The 13,706-nt window shown below is 40.6% G+C and overlaps 1 protein-coding gene across 5 annotated transcripts in view; it reads left to right on the top strand.

The window, feature by feature from the left end:
* SYNRG (synergin gamma) overlaps window positions 1–13,706 on the top strand; it is a 104,266-nt gene that overhangs the window by 71,779 nt on the left and 18,781 nt on the right. For all 5 annotated transcript variants that reach the window (XM_075853507.1, XM_075853505.1, XM_075853508.1 and 2 more), the window contains exons 13-16: window positions 1,131–1,676; window positions 4,769–4,926; window positions 5,763–5,816; window positions 11,174–11,270. In XM_075853507.1, the coding sequence (XP_075709622.1) occupies window positions 1,131–1,676; window positions 4,769–4,926; window positions 5,763–5,816; window positions 11,174–11,270 (855 nt within the window). The remainder of the gene's footprint in view (window positions 1–1,130; window positions 1,677–4,768; window positions 4,927–5,762; window positions 5,817–11,173; window positions 11,271–13,706) is intronic.

Below are 13,706 nucleotides of genomic sequence, written 5' to 3'. Positions count from 1 at the left end.
TTTTGTGGACTCATTTATTGCCTATGTTTGCCTGCTCGCAGTTACTACACATTTTTCCATTTTTCACCTTTTTGAAAATATTGTTTTTCAGTCTTTATCTAGATATAACCGATGTGTAATGGTGCGTAAAGAAAACATACAAACAAAAAAAAAACACACCGTTGCTGATCGTTAACTAGTTTTGCGTTGCATCGTGAATTTTAGTCCACTATTATCTTAAAGCTGAATTTAGAATCCTGGGTATCTCGTAGAGGAACAAAGTCCAATACGTATGGTAGTTTGGTTTTTTCATTTTAGTGTTTTTTTTCCCTCCCCTGGTGGCAGGCATTGGACTTGCCCCATGCCTTATACATTATTATGTATAGAATCTAATGCACTTCGATATGTTCCATTTTGAGAGTGGTTTCTGCACCGGATTGCTGTATGACTGACTAAATATCCAAACATGGAAATCAGCAGAACATTCTCTGTGGAGACACTGAACCAGTAGGGCTTGATACGATATGAGAGCAGAGCAAGCCAGCAGAAATTTGAATGTACCTCTTGAAGAGAATAATAAATTATGCTTTAACTTCTATGTACGAAATGTCTAAAAGTACAATTTTAAATTGTATTCAAAGGTGAGCCTATGATTTTTTTAAACCTTTATTGTTGGATTAAATTAGTTATGTAAACTGTATGGAAACTCCTAAGGCTGGATTCACACGAGGTCATTACGTCCGTAATTGACGGACGTATTTCGGCCGCAAGTCCTGGACCGAACACAGTGCAGGGAGCCGGGCTCCTAGCATCATAGTTATGTACGATGCTAGGAGTCCCTGCCTCGCTGCAGGACAACTGTCCCGTACTGTAATCATGTTTTCAGTACGGGACAGTTGTCCGGCAGCGAGGCAGGGACTCCTAGCATCGTACATAAGTGTGATGCTAGGAGCCTGGCTCCCTGCACTGTGTTCGGTCCAGGACTTGCGGCCGAAATACGTCCATCAATTACGGACGTAATGACCTCGTGTGAATCCAGCCTTACGCATATGTTGTTAATGTGATTGATTTCTGCCACTACATAGTAGTGTGTTTTTTGTAATGTTGGCAGTATCCTACATATTGGTTCTTCTTTGTCATTTTGCATGTAGATGATTTTAAAGGCTCGAATGACAACAATTGCTCCCTACTAAGCAGTTTGACAATTTCTGACTGGTCAGAGAAGGACAACGTACGTTCAACCAAAAAACAGCCTGACTTTTTTTTTAGCCCTCATCACAGTACAGGCTCTTCTACAGCTTTGTTTGCAAAAAAGGAAACCTCCTTTGGAAGTACTGAAAATCTCACTATGACAACCATATCAAAGGTAACTACCTTTTCCAGTGACCTCCAAGCTTCAGAAGATGGTATATCTGTTATTGCAAACACAGGAGGACGTACCGAAAAAGTAAACAATGACACGTTGAGTGGTCTGAATACTTCTTTAATTGCGCTGGGACGTAGTGCTGACACCATTAACATGTCAGACCCTTCTGTTGCTTCAGAGCTTCGAAATAATGATGATTTTGGGGAATTCCAAAGTGAAAAGCCAAAAATAAGTAAATTTGACTTTCTATTGGCCACTTCTCAAGGAAAAATGAAATCAAGTGAAGAAATGATTAAGACAGAGCTTGAAACGTTGGATCTTTGTGCTCAAGGTACGTGGGATTCCTACTTGTAGTTGGTATTTGTATTCGTGTCTTCTGCTAGTTGTACTGGAGTGTTTTTGTCCAGTATCAAATAATCCGGAACATTGGACTCCACATTGAAAGTAACCAGAATTCTTAACGCAGCTTTTGATGTGACTGAAAAGATCAGCTCATAATCTGTATTCTAAAGCAATGTATTAACAATGTTACTTAAATAGGCACCGCGTTTTCCACAAACTTTTTGCATAAATCAATAGTATAAGTGAATATAACAAACATTCTAATATATCTTTTTAGAGAAAAATGCCTCTTTTTCCATCAGACTCCTATACACCCCCCCCCCCCCCTCATCCCTCCTGAGGGTATGTTCACACGGCTTATTTTCAACCATTTTTTTCGGGCCCTAAATGCCCCGAAAATTGTCTGAAAATATGGAGGCTGAAGGCCTCCAAACATCTGCCCATTGATTTTAATCGGAAAAACTGTGTTTCGTTCTGACGGGGTATTTTTTCTAGGTGGGAGTTTGAAAATATGGCGCGTTAAAAAAACTCCCAAAAAAAAGAAGTGCATGTCACTTCTTGAGACGTTTTTCATTGTCTCCACAGAAAAACCGCTCCAAAAATGTCCATAAACGCTTGATGCTTTAAAAATGTCTGAGAATCAGAGGCTGTTTTCCCTTGAAAACAGCTCTGTAATTTACAGCCGTTTTTAGTTTAACATACCCTAACTGTTCACTGAGGGGTGGGGTTCAAATTTTTTACAGGTTCTCTAATTTGCTGACCGATATACGTGCCATGGTTGGTGCAGTGTGAACCACGGAAAATGTTTTATTACAATATTCTAAATATACCAGAAATTAATGTGGACTCTAAATAAATATTTATATATGTATCAGTAATATCCTAGAAACTTTCCAGGCTTGTGTGGCTCCCTGACCAGAATGTTTAACTGGATTGCCATACTATGTATATAATTACATATATACCTTCCTACATTTGTAATATTAATCTCAGCTATTCTGTATAGACCTATATGTTCACGTTTATTATCATAGGTGTTTGCAGCTCATGTAGTTAGGCTGTGCACAGCAAAAAGGGTGCAGAACAGTGCAGCGTACGCAGCACGCCGCGGCATACCTCCCAGCTATTTGTCACAAATTCTAAAACACAAAGTTTAGTAGACAGATACAGTATCAGATTCAATCTTAATACATACGGTGACAGAATCCCGCTCGTAACATAAATACTGTACCAGAACCAAGCTCATAACACAAATACTCTACTAGAACCAAGCTCAATACATATGTAAAGCATATGAACCAAGCTCTGTGCATATATACAGCACCAGAACAAGCTCATGGCATATATACAGCACCAGAACAAGCTCCGTAGATATATACAGCACCAGAATCAAGCTCATTACATAAATATGGTGCCAGAACCAAGCTTAATACAACTATTGTGGTAGAGCAAAGCTCAGTACATATATACAGCACCAGAACTATACATACAGTGCCAGAATCAACCTCCATACATAAATACAGCACCAGAACCAAGCTCATTACATAAATATGGTGCCAGAACCAAACCGATATTGTGGTAGAGCCTAAGCTCAATACATATACAATACTAGCACAAATACAGCTCCGAACAGAGATCATTTGCAAATACAGTTTAACCCCTATCTTATAAGTTTGCACTATGTGAAACTACAGCCCCCAGTATGGCCTGAACAATGGTAAAGGGATGCAGGTAGTTGCTGTTTCATATAAAAGAGCGGTACCACCCATCATCGTGCTTCAAGATCATACAGGGAATACAGTACTGATCCGTCAAAGTGCCACCTAAAAAACCGAAACAATACATCTTTAGTTGTCCCTTTTCCCACGCTGTCATCTAACGATGCAGGCCTGGCCTCTTGTCACCAGGCCTGCTAAATCTGAATGAGAGGAAGTTTTTCTCTTGTTACAAATATCCTACCGTTTTGTGTATACAGCTCCTATGCATACCTCTCCATGGTTATAGGCTACAAATAAACCCTGTGTGTAGTCTGAACCTGCAGTCATCTTCCATCTTCCCTCTCTCGTACTGTGTTGGTCAACAGGATGAGGGGGTAGATGGAATGCACGACTTCAAGATCAGACTACTCACTGGGTTTGTTTGCAGATAGCAGCTATGGAGACACTGATTTCATTATTGGAAATTTGGCCCCAAATTGTAGCATGTTTTTTTATCAAGACTATATGCAAAGTTGTGTGTTTTTTTTTTGTTTTTTTTTTCAATTCATTGAAACGAGAAACGCAGTGCACATATATTTTAATAATGGCTATGTAGCTGCATGAAAGCCATTGTGTATAAACCCCTTAGCAACATCTGCCATACGTGTAACTGATAGCTACCTGCAATGGCCGGGCTCATAGATCACTCCGCAACCAAAACGTGGGGAGCCGATTGTTGTCCATGGCAGCCGGAGGACTATTAAAGGTCCAGGTCTGCCATCAGTGCTCTATCGTTCTAATAGAAGTATAGTAATAGTAGAGCACAGGTAAGGGCAATACCCTGCAATACTTAGTATTGCTGTGTATTGCAAGTTTCTCAGTACGTTATATGGTGCATTTAACGGTACCATAAAAAAAATACAACTCGTCCTGCAAAAAACAAGCCCTATGATGGCGGAAAAATAAAAAAGTTATGGCTCTTGGATGGAAAAACTAAAATGAAAAAAATTGTCTGTCTCCAAGGGTTTGAGGAATTGTCATGACACTTAGATTTGACATATGACATTTACAATTCTTTCAGATCACTCTTAGGCTGAAAAGGGGGCAGTTTGCAGTCTGTTGCTGTTATTAAAACAGAACGGTTTTGTGATGTCTGCTTGGAAGCATCTTGACTCACTTTTGATGGTTTCTTTCTCTTGCTAGAAAATACTCACCTTAGCACCACCACAACCATCGGGATCACTTGACAGTGTATTTTTTAATCTTCTGTGTGCAAGTTGTTCGCATAAAAGTGACTGAACGTAATAGAGATCTTGATTTGACCGTTAGATGAAAGCTAAGTTGTGCGTTTTTGTTTTTTTTGTTTTTTTACATGTCTATACAGGATCTCATAAGAGGAGCCATAGTCTTGGAGATAAAGAAATTAATCGAATCCCGTCTGCTATGGAACAACCGTTCAGAGACCGTTCCAATACCGTTACTGAGAAGCCTACTTTACCTGTAATCCGAGACAAGTACAAAGATCTCACAGGAGAAGTAGAGGTGAATATTACAAATGTTTTTGTAAATGGCAATATATATAATGATGTGAAAAAATATTTGCCTCAGTCCCGTTGTAACCTATTATTGCATATTTTCTCCTATTCTGGAATTTGGGAGTAAATTAGACATCCCACTAGGCCAAAATCAAAGCAATTATATTAGTTTATATGCAGCGAGGTTAAAAATGTGTCCGTTGGCTAACCTAGTTTCTTAATAATATAGTAAATATTATAAAAATAATGTGGTAATGAATCATAACTTGGATGGTCTCTTATTTTTAAATAAGGGACCCGGTTATTTGTTAAATATTCACTAATCGGGTAACATGTTTCCCATTTCTGTATACAGCTTTATAAACCTACGCAAATATCTTAGGCTGGGATCACACAGTTTTTTGCAGGCAGAAAATCTGCCTCAAAATTCCATTTGGAATTTTGAGGCAGATTTTGCTGTGCCTGCATGCCGATTTTCGCAGCATTTTTCAGCCACGGCCATAGAGCACCGCTGGCAAAAAAACGCTTCGAAATACGCTTTCTCTGCTTCCCATTGATGTCAATTGGAGGTCAGAGACGTAAACGCCCAAAGATAGGGCATGTCGCTTCTTTTGGCGTTTTTTCCGCTTGTACAAAAAAAACACTTCTCCGTCTCCCATTGAAATCAATGGGAGGCATTTTGGTTTTTCGCATGTTTTCTGACGCGGTTTCCGCATCAAAAAACGTGTAAAAAAAAACTCTGTGTGAACTGACCCTTAGAGCAGACCAGCAATTGAGCATTAAACACATTCTGCACACTGGCTTTCATATTATGTTTAATAATTGTTTTGTTGTTTTTTTCAGGAGAGTGAAAGATATGCTTTTGAATGGCAACGTTGTTTAGAAAGTGCCCTAAAAGTATGTATGTTTCTGCATTTTTCAATCTTTTTAATGTTCTCATGCACTAAAATAAGTCTCCTAAGAATCAATTCTATCAGGCTGCGGTAACAGCATAACCATTTTAAACATTCGTTTCTTATAGATTGTAGCATTCCAATCTGAGAACCAATGCAACTGAGCAATATTTTTCAGGCGTTCAACAAACATATATGTTAATGTGGATATAGTAGTATAGTAACATTTTCTTTAGCAGTCATAGTACATATCCGTATAAATGATTTCAGGGAATTAGAAAAGAAGCTTCAGTCCAGAATACCCAACAATATGTTTTCAGAAATACTTCCAGTGCCATGTGTGTCATTAGAGAAACAGTGTCCTCTTAGGAAGTTAAATAAGTGGCTGACGATTTGGTACAGGAAAGAAGGGTTTGAGTCAGTGGCGTATCTATAGGGGTCGAAGCGGTCACAATCGCAACTAGGCCCTGAAGCCAGGAGGTCTGTGGCCCCCCGCACCACATCAATGAAAAGTTACTATAGTAACTGGGGCTTATGTAATAAACTACACAGGCCCCTGTTACTATAGTAAGTGACAGTACTTACCCTCCTCTTTCCGGAGCGCAGCGGAGGTCCTGACGTCATATCGCTGTGCGCAGCACGTGACTTCACGACGCTATGCACTGCGCACAACATTCCTTCCCTGAATGGAGTCAGGACCTCCGCTGCGGCCGAAGAGGAGGGTAAGTTTAATATTACTGTCAGTGGGAGCTGATGGGTCAGGGTCCGATTCCCGGGACCCCCGCCAATCAGCTGTTTTGAAAGGGGGGCAGTGCTTATACGAGTGCTACTTCCCCTTCATTCCGGTCACTTTCTCACACTGTGAATCGCCGACACTGACGTGTCAGTGATTCACAGTGTGAGCAAGTAAGGGAAATGAAGGGGAAGCAGCGCTCGTACGAGCGCTGCACCCCCTTCAAAACAGCTGATTGTCAGGGGTCCGAGAGTCGGACCACGACCCATCAGCTATTGATGGTCTATACTGGGGATAGGCAATCAATGTTTAGGGACTGGACAATCCATTTAAGCCTACCATGTGGTAGGCTCCGATACAGGGCCCCAGCAGACATTAACATTAGTAATCTTATACTGTATAAGATTACGGTCGTCTGGACCGTGTATCTAAGCCTACCATATGTGTTATGCTGTGTTCACATCACCGTTGCCCTTCCGTTGAGGGGTTCCGTAGGAGGTTTCCGTCGGGTAACCCCTCAACGGAAAAGCAAACTGAAACCTCAGCTTCCATTTCCCTCACCATGGATCTCAATGGTGACGGAAACGTTGCTAAAGGTTTCTGTTTGTTGAGTTTGCCTTTCCATTGAGGGATTAGGCCCCATACACACGACCGTAAAAAAAATCACCGTAATACGGTCTGCAATTACGGACCCATTCAGTTCAATTGGCCATGGACACCTTTCCGTATCGCTACGGATAGGTGTCTGTGCCGGGAATTATGGAGCATGTCCTATTTTTCGTATTTTACGGGCCGTACTCCCATACTTTGTTTGGGAGAATGGCCTTGAAAATGCGGGCTGCGACTGGCTGTGCTCGCAATCGCGGGCTGTGATTACGGGCACAGCCGTGTACATGAGGCCTTACCCGACGGAAACCCCTTGACGGAACCCCTCAATGGAAGGGAAGCGGTCGTGTGCACAGGCCCTTACTAATGTTTTTTTTTTGTGTTCGCGTTTTTTTTATAGGTTCGGTTGTTGGACTACGTCGGATTCGAGGACTACTTTGATGACTGCTTTTTTTTTTTATTATCATCAATAAAATGGTTAACGAGGGTTGTGTGTTGGTTTTTTACTTCAATAAACCTATTTTTTCTATGTGTTTGTATTTTCTTTAAACTTTATTGCTACCGCTTTAGTAATGGCCGCTGAGTGATTGACAGCGTCCATTACTAAGGCGGGGCATAGTGTTAGCCGGTGAAAAGGCTAACACTAACCCCCATTATTACCCCGATACCCACTGCCACCAGGGGTGTTGGGAAGAGCCGGGTTCGGTCCAGTACCCGACGATCTGGAGTGATGGTCAGGCACTGGTGTAGCCGCAGGTTGGTATTATTAGGCTGGGAAAGGGCAAAAACAGTGCCCCCCCCCCTGGTAATGCTAGGCTGCTGCTATGTTGTATCTGTCTGGTTCTGAAAAGTGGGGTGGACCCCGTGTCATTTTTTTAAAAATAAATAAATAATTGGAAAGAACATTGTGCGGATCCCCCACTTTTATAACCAGCCAGATACAACATAGCAGCATCAGGCTACATTACCAGGGTTGGAAATGTCACTGTTTTTGTGTCTTCCTAGCATAATAATACAAGCCTGCGGCCGCGCCAGTGCCCCTCCATCGCTACAGATGCTCTGGTACTGGATTGTACCCGGCTCTTCCTGGTGGCGGTGGGTACCGGGGTAATGGAGTTAGTATTAGCCTATTCATGTCTAACATTAAGCCCCGCCTTAGTAATGGATGCTGTCAATCAGCCAGCGGACATTACTAAGGTGGTAGTAAAAAAGTTTAAAAAAAATACAGACATAGAAAAAATATTTTATTGAAAAAAAATCCCACACAACCCTTGTTATCCATTTTATTGAGAATAAAAAAAACGCCTATATCAAAGTAGTCCACGATGCCGACGTAGACCTACAACCGAACTTGTAAAAAAACACAAACACACAAAAATAATTAGTAATGCATAAAAAAGCAAAATTATTCTTATACTTACCTTTCCTGGGTCCAGCACTGGAGCCGCAATGTCAGCGAGCTGGGCCCTATATCTAAGCCTATCGTGAGTGATACTGGTTGCTGAGCCACAGTATCTAATCCTATGATGTGTGATACTGTCTGTTGTCTGCGTTTGCACAATAAAATCACTTATTTATTTATTCATTTATTTTTTTGTCACCATATTCTGAGAGCCATAACTTTTTTTTTTCTTTTTTTTAGTAAAAAAAAAACTGTGTAAGGGCTTGTTTCTTGCGGGACGGGTTGTAGTTGTTATTGGTACTATTTTGGAGTACATGCGACTTTTTGAGATCATATTTTATTCTATATTTTGGGAGGGGTGGGGACCAAAAAATAGCGATTCTGGTATTGTTTTTTATTTTAGTTTTTTTGCGGTGTTTACGGTGCAGGAAAAATAACATTGTTTTATATTTTGGGTCATTACGAATGCGATTATACCAAATATGGTACTTTTTTTTGTAACATTTTAATTTTTTTTGCCTATTATAAAAACTTATTATGGGAAAAAAAAGCAGTTTTTGTTTTTTTTAACTTAACTTTTATTGTTACACAATTTTTTTTTTTTTAAAACATTTTTATTAACTTTTTTGTCCTTTTTGTTTTTTGTCCCACTAGAGGACTTGAACACCAGGAGCACTGATCACTACTAGATTACATTACCTACGTAGTGTAATGTATTCTAACTGTCATTGTGACTTTCCTGGTCCTCCATAGGCTTCCGTACGGCAACCCTCGCGATTGCATCAAACCCCCTAAATGCGGCGAGTTGATCGGAACTCGTTTGCTCCTTTCGCAAAGAGCTATGTATAGGGACAAGCAATCATTAGTACGATCGTTCGTCCCCATAAATTTCTATCTTGGCAGCACGTCTTCTTGTTTACACAGGGAAATGTTCTGCGACAAGTTCGACAACGATAATGTTTAAGGCATTTAAAACGATCAGCTGATGAACGAGCATTTGTTTACACAGGGCAATTATCAGGAACGAGCGTTATATGAATGCTCGGGTAAAAGGGCCTTTTAGATAACAAATTGATTAAATTTTATTAGTAATCTGTGCAGAAATCCAGGTAATTCCAAAGGATTCACTTACTAATTCTTTTAACTGTATGTGGTCCTAGAAAAAATAAAGGTCTCGGTAATTGCAAATGTATTCTAAATAAAATAAATGAATGCGAAGTTCTATTGAAAGACCTCGGTTAGTATATAGAAGGCTAGAAATCAAAAACCTGGCTTATTGAGAGCAATGACTGGGTAATGAATATTGAAGGCTAATCTGTTTATGAAGTATAGAAAGGACAAAAAAGGGGACAGTGTGAAGTTGGTTTTAGTAAAGTAGTAATTCTAATTAATGAATTGGAGTTTGTTATAAGCAATCTAACAAAACTAAGGAAGCTGTGAATAAATAATAATGGTACCTTTTTATTAGCGATTGTAATTATCCTGACATTAGTTTGGACATAGAGACTGGTGGCCCCATGTCTATTCCAGACAAATATTTTGTACTGATCGTTCTCAAACCACTTGATTTGGTCTTGGCTAATGGATCAGATACCATATTCTGGTCACTACCCCCAAGTGCTCACAGATCTGCACATTTGATATTGTAAATTTTGATCTGATACAAAAGGGAGCTACAAAAACTTGGAATTTTAGAGAAGTAAAATTCAGTCAAGTAAAGGTACTTCTACACCGGCCAAGTTTGGCCGGTGCAACGAACGCGGATCAAGGAGACAACTCGTTGATCGGAGCTCGCTTGCTTCTTTTACAAGGAGCTAGTGTGGGGACGAGTAATCGTTACTCCGATCGATTGTCCCCATACATTTGTATCATGTAGACAGCGCGCCTCCCTGTTTACACAGTGAGATGTGCTGCCGACAAAGATAATATTTTACACATTTAAAACCATACGATCAGCAGACGAGCTCGTTCATCTGCTGATCATTGCCCTGTTTACACTGGGCAATTATCATGAACAAGCGCTCTGTGAACGCTCGTTTGCTCGATAATTGGTCAGTGTAAAAGGGCATCCCCAGTGTAAAAGGGCATCCCCATATCACAAAGTCTTCTACACTGATTATTTTCTAGCAAGTAATTGTATGGAAATTAAATGGGGAGTTTTTAACAATATTGTACATGAATTCTGTTGTAATCACGTTACCCTTTAGTGATGTCTAGATACCAGGAAGCAGAAATCTTTAGAAGTATTTCAATGAATAAGACTAAATCAAAGACCATTTAAAACATCGAAGGCTAAGGGTACTGAGAAAGCATAGCGCATTTTCAAAGATCTTAATAGGAAAAGTTAGAAATGAAAGCCACAGAAAAAACAAATCCTAAACCATTTTTAGAGATTTATAATTGGCAAGAAAATAGAATCTGATAATATGGGAAAATATTAGAATGTATAAAAAAAATATATTGTATTATGCAATTTTACTTTATAGGGTTATAAATTTAATATAGATGAGGGACAATGCTAATTGGCGTTAGTATACAACAGGTCAGCTGATACTATTTTGTTGAAGTCTTACAGCCTCATATGTACAGCTATAAACACATGCTTTTTGTCATTTCTTAGGTCATTAAGAAAGCTAATGATGCGCTCAATGGAATCAGCAGTTCCTCTGTTTGTACTGAAGTTATCCAGTCTGCTCATGGAATGGAATATCTATTAGGTATGGTTTCATGGGAATCTGAAGGGAAGCTCAACCTGTTTTACTAATCATTGATTCCAGAAACATGAAGTCTTTCCCACCAAACCCAGTCCACATTATCACAGTGTTCTTCCATTCCCACATGCAACCTCTAACTTGCTTTTTAGAAAATAATAGTTCAGCCTCTGTCTGCTAAGTGCCGGCAGGCAATAACTCCCGTAACTACGTGTCCCTTGTTGCCTTGCCTTGAAGCCACATCACCTCTACCAGAAGCTATAGTTATATAGATTTTTATTTTTTTCAACCTATTTCTTTATATGGTTTTAAAACAAAAGCAGACAAAGGAGGGAAGAAGGGTTTACAAAATAAAAAGGAAAGGATTGGGAAAAAATTACATAAAAGTTAATAACAACATAAACACTTGTCTCTACAATTGATATGTACAAGCTCAATATCTAGTGTATTTAACTTAAATTATAACTGGAGAGCAAGTAGTCTTAAGGTAAAAAAACAACCCACGGGAAATAATTTATTAAATATCCCTCTCACCTTCCTGGTCAAACTGTTTGTACACCGGTCTTTCGATCACCCTAACCAGAGCGAGAGGTATTCTCTCACAACCCTCTAAGGAGGTCTCTGTAAATTTCTGAGTCTTGAAACTCCATACATTTGTGCCATGTCTCACGGTATCTCTCATACCTGCCTTTTATCTCGGAAGGCAAATTCTCCATCAACATTATGTCATTAGCCCTCAAAGAATCAAATTCAGCGTTGTGCACATTTAGGACTTCTATAGTGTCGTCCATCTTAGTTTCCAGGCTCCCAACTTCCGTATCTCCCATGTGAGGTCCCTGGACAGCTTGGAAGCCGTAAGTTTCAGTTCCTGCTGGAGTAACTGTTTGAATTTCTGGAGCAGGGAGCCATCCCTGGTGGTAAACTGAGGATCAGCTAGCAGGGTCCCGTCCTCGTGGGAGTAAGTAATGAGCTCAGGCGAAGCCTGCAGTTCGTCTTCAGAGACGGTCGATATGGCGGGAGAAGTTGCGTTCTCAGGTGCGAGGGCAGGGGCGGAGGACTCCGATGGTTTTAAGTCCTTTCGCCCCACTGCACTATTCCGGACCATGAAAAAACGAGTCAGGGGGTCTTCAGGAGTGAAAGATGGAGTAAGGTAATGGAAGAGTTCACCTCAAAAGTTAGCTTTTGTTAGCTGTTGAGCCCAGGAGTTGCGGAGCTACTTCAACATGCGGCCATCTTGGTTAGCAGCGCGCGAGCGCCCCCCTTTGCTATTCTTTTTAACTGGCTTCCCAGAATATGTTCCCTTTCATCATTCTTTCATCAATCGTGTAAAATGGACAGGTATCTGTTAGGCCATTCACTAAAAGCAGACCTAGAGGCCTTTGTTAGGCACCCAGCTGCCATAAAAACCATCAGCACCCCGCCAGGTTTCTATGCAGTGAAAGAGGGAGCCCCCACCCTCTAAAACCACTGAGATGCAGCGGTCGCTATTGACCGCCGCATCTGAGGGGTTAAAATGGCGGGATCACATGACCAGAGTCCACGGCTACTGAAGCTTGAGGGTGTCCGCAGCAGCCAGGGCTTCAGGAGCAGAGCGCCCGATTTGTGGGAAACCACTTCTGAAGTGACACCATGAAAAGGCGGCGCTTCAGAAGAACTACCCTGAAAGCCATCGTAAAAAGACTATATAGCGGTCATTAAGGGGTTAACCCCTTGACGCATAAGTGTTATAGGGAAGTATGGAGGGCGCTCACGGGCTGAGCGCGATCCATACTCAGCGGATGTCAGCTGTATATTACAGCTGACCCCCGAGAATAACTGCCTGGAACAGCGATCGCGCTGTTCTTGGCCATTTAACTCCTGAAATACTGTGGTCAACGGCGACCACATCATCTGAGGCGTTGAATAGAGGGCGGCTGACGATAATAGTTGTCATGGCAGCCCAGGGGCCTAGTTCTGTTAGCCCTGTCGCAGGGCTTAACAGAAGTCTGTAAAAATAACAATTGGATGTGTATTTAACAGCGATCCAATGATCACTGGTTCAAGTCCCCAAGGGGGGCTAATAAAATGTGTAAAAAAATGTTTAATAAAGTTATTATTATGAAAAAAAACAACATTTTCCTATTTTTCCTCTGAAGTAGTGTAAAAAATAAACAAAATTAGTATCGCCACTTCTGTAAAAGTACAAACTATTATATGGCATTATTTAACTCGCAGGGTGAACACCGTATGAAAAAAAATTGTAAGCTGGCAAAATCGCTGTTTTTTGGTCACCTTCGCTCTCAAAATCTTTTTTTATAAAAAGTGATCAAAAGGTTGTATGTACCAAAAAATGGTATCAATAAAAACAGCTCCTCCCGCAAAAAATAAACGTACCGCTCAATCCACGCAAAAATAAAGTTATCACTCTCAGAATGTGGCGACACAACACAATTTTCTTTTGTA

Source organism: Rhinoderma darwinii, chromosome 2, assembly GCF_050947455.1.
Source record: "Rhinoderma darwinii isolate aRhiDar2 chromosome 2, aRhiDar2.hap1, whole genome shotgun sequence".
Classification (NCBI taxonomy): Eukaryota; Metazoa; Chordata; class Amphibia; order Anura; family Rhinodermatidae; genus Rhinoderma; species Rhinoderma darwinii.
Note: the sequence above shows the minus strand (reverse complement) of the source record. Positions and strands in the feature narration are given on the sequence as shown.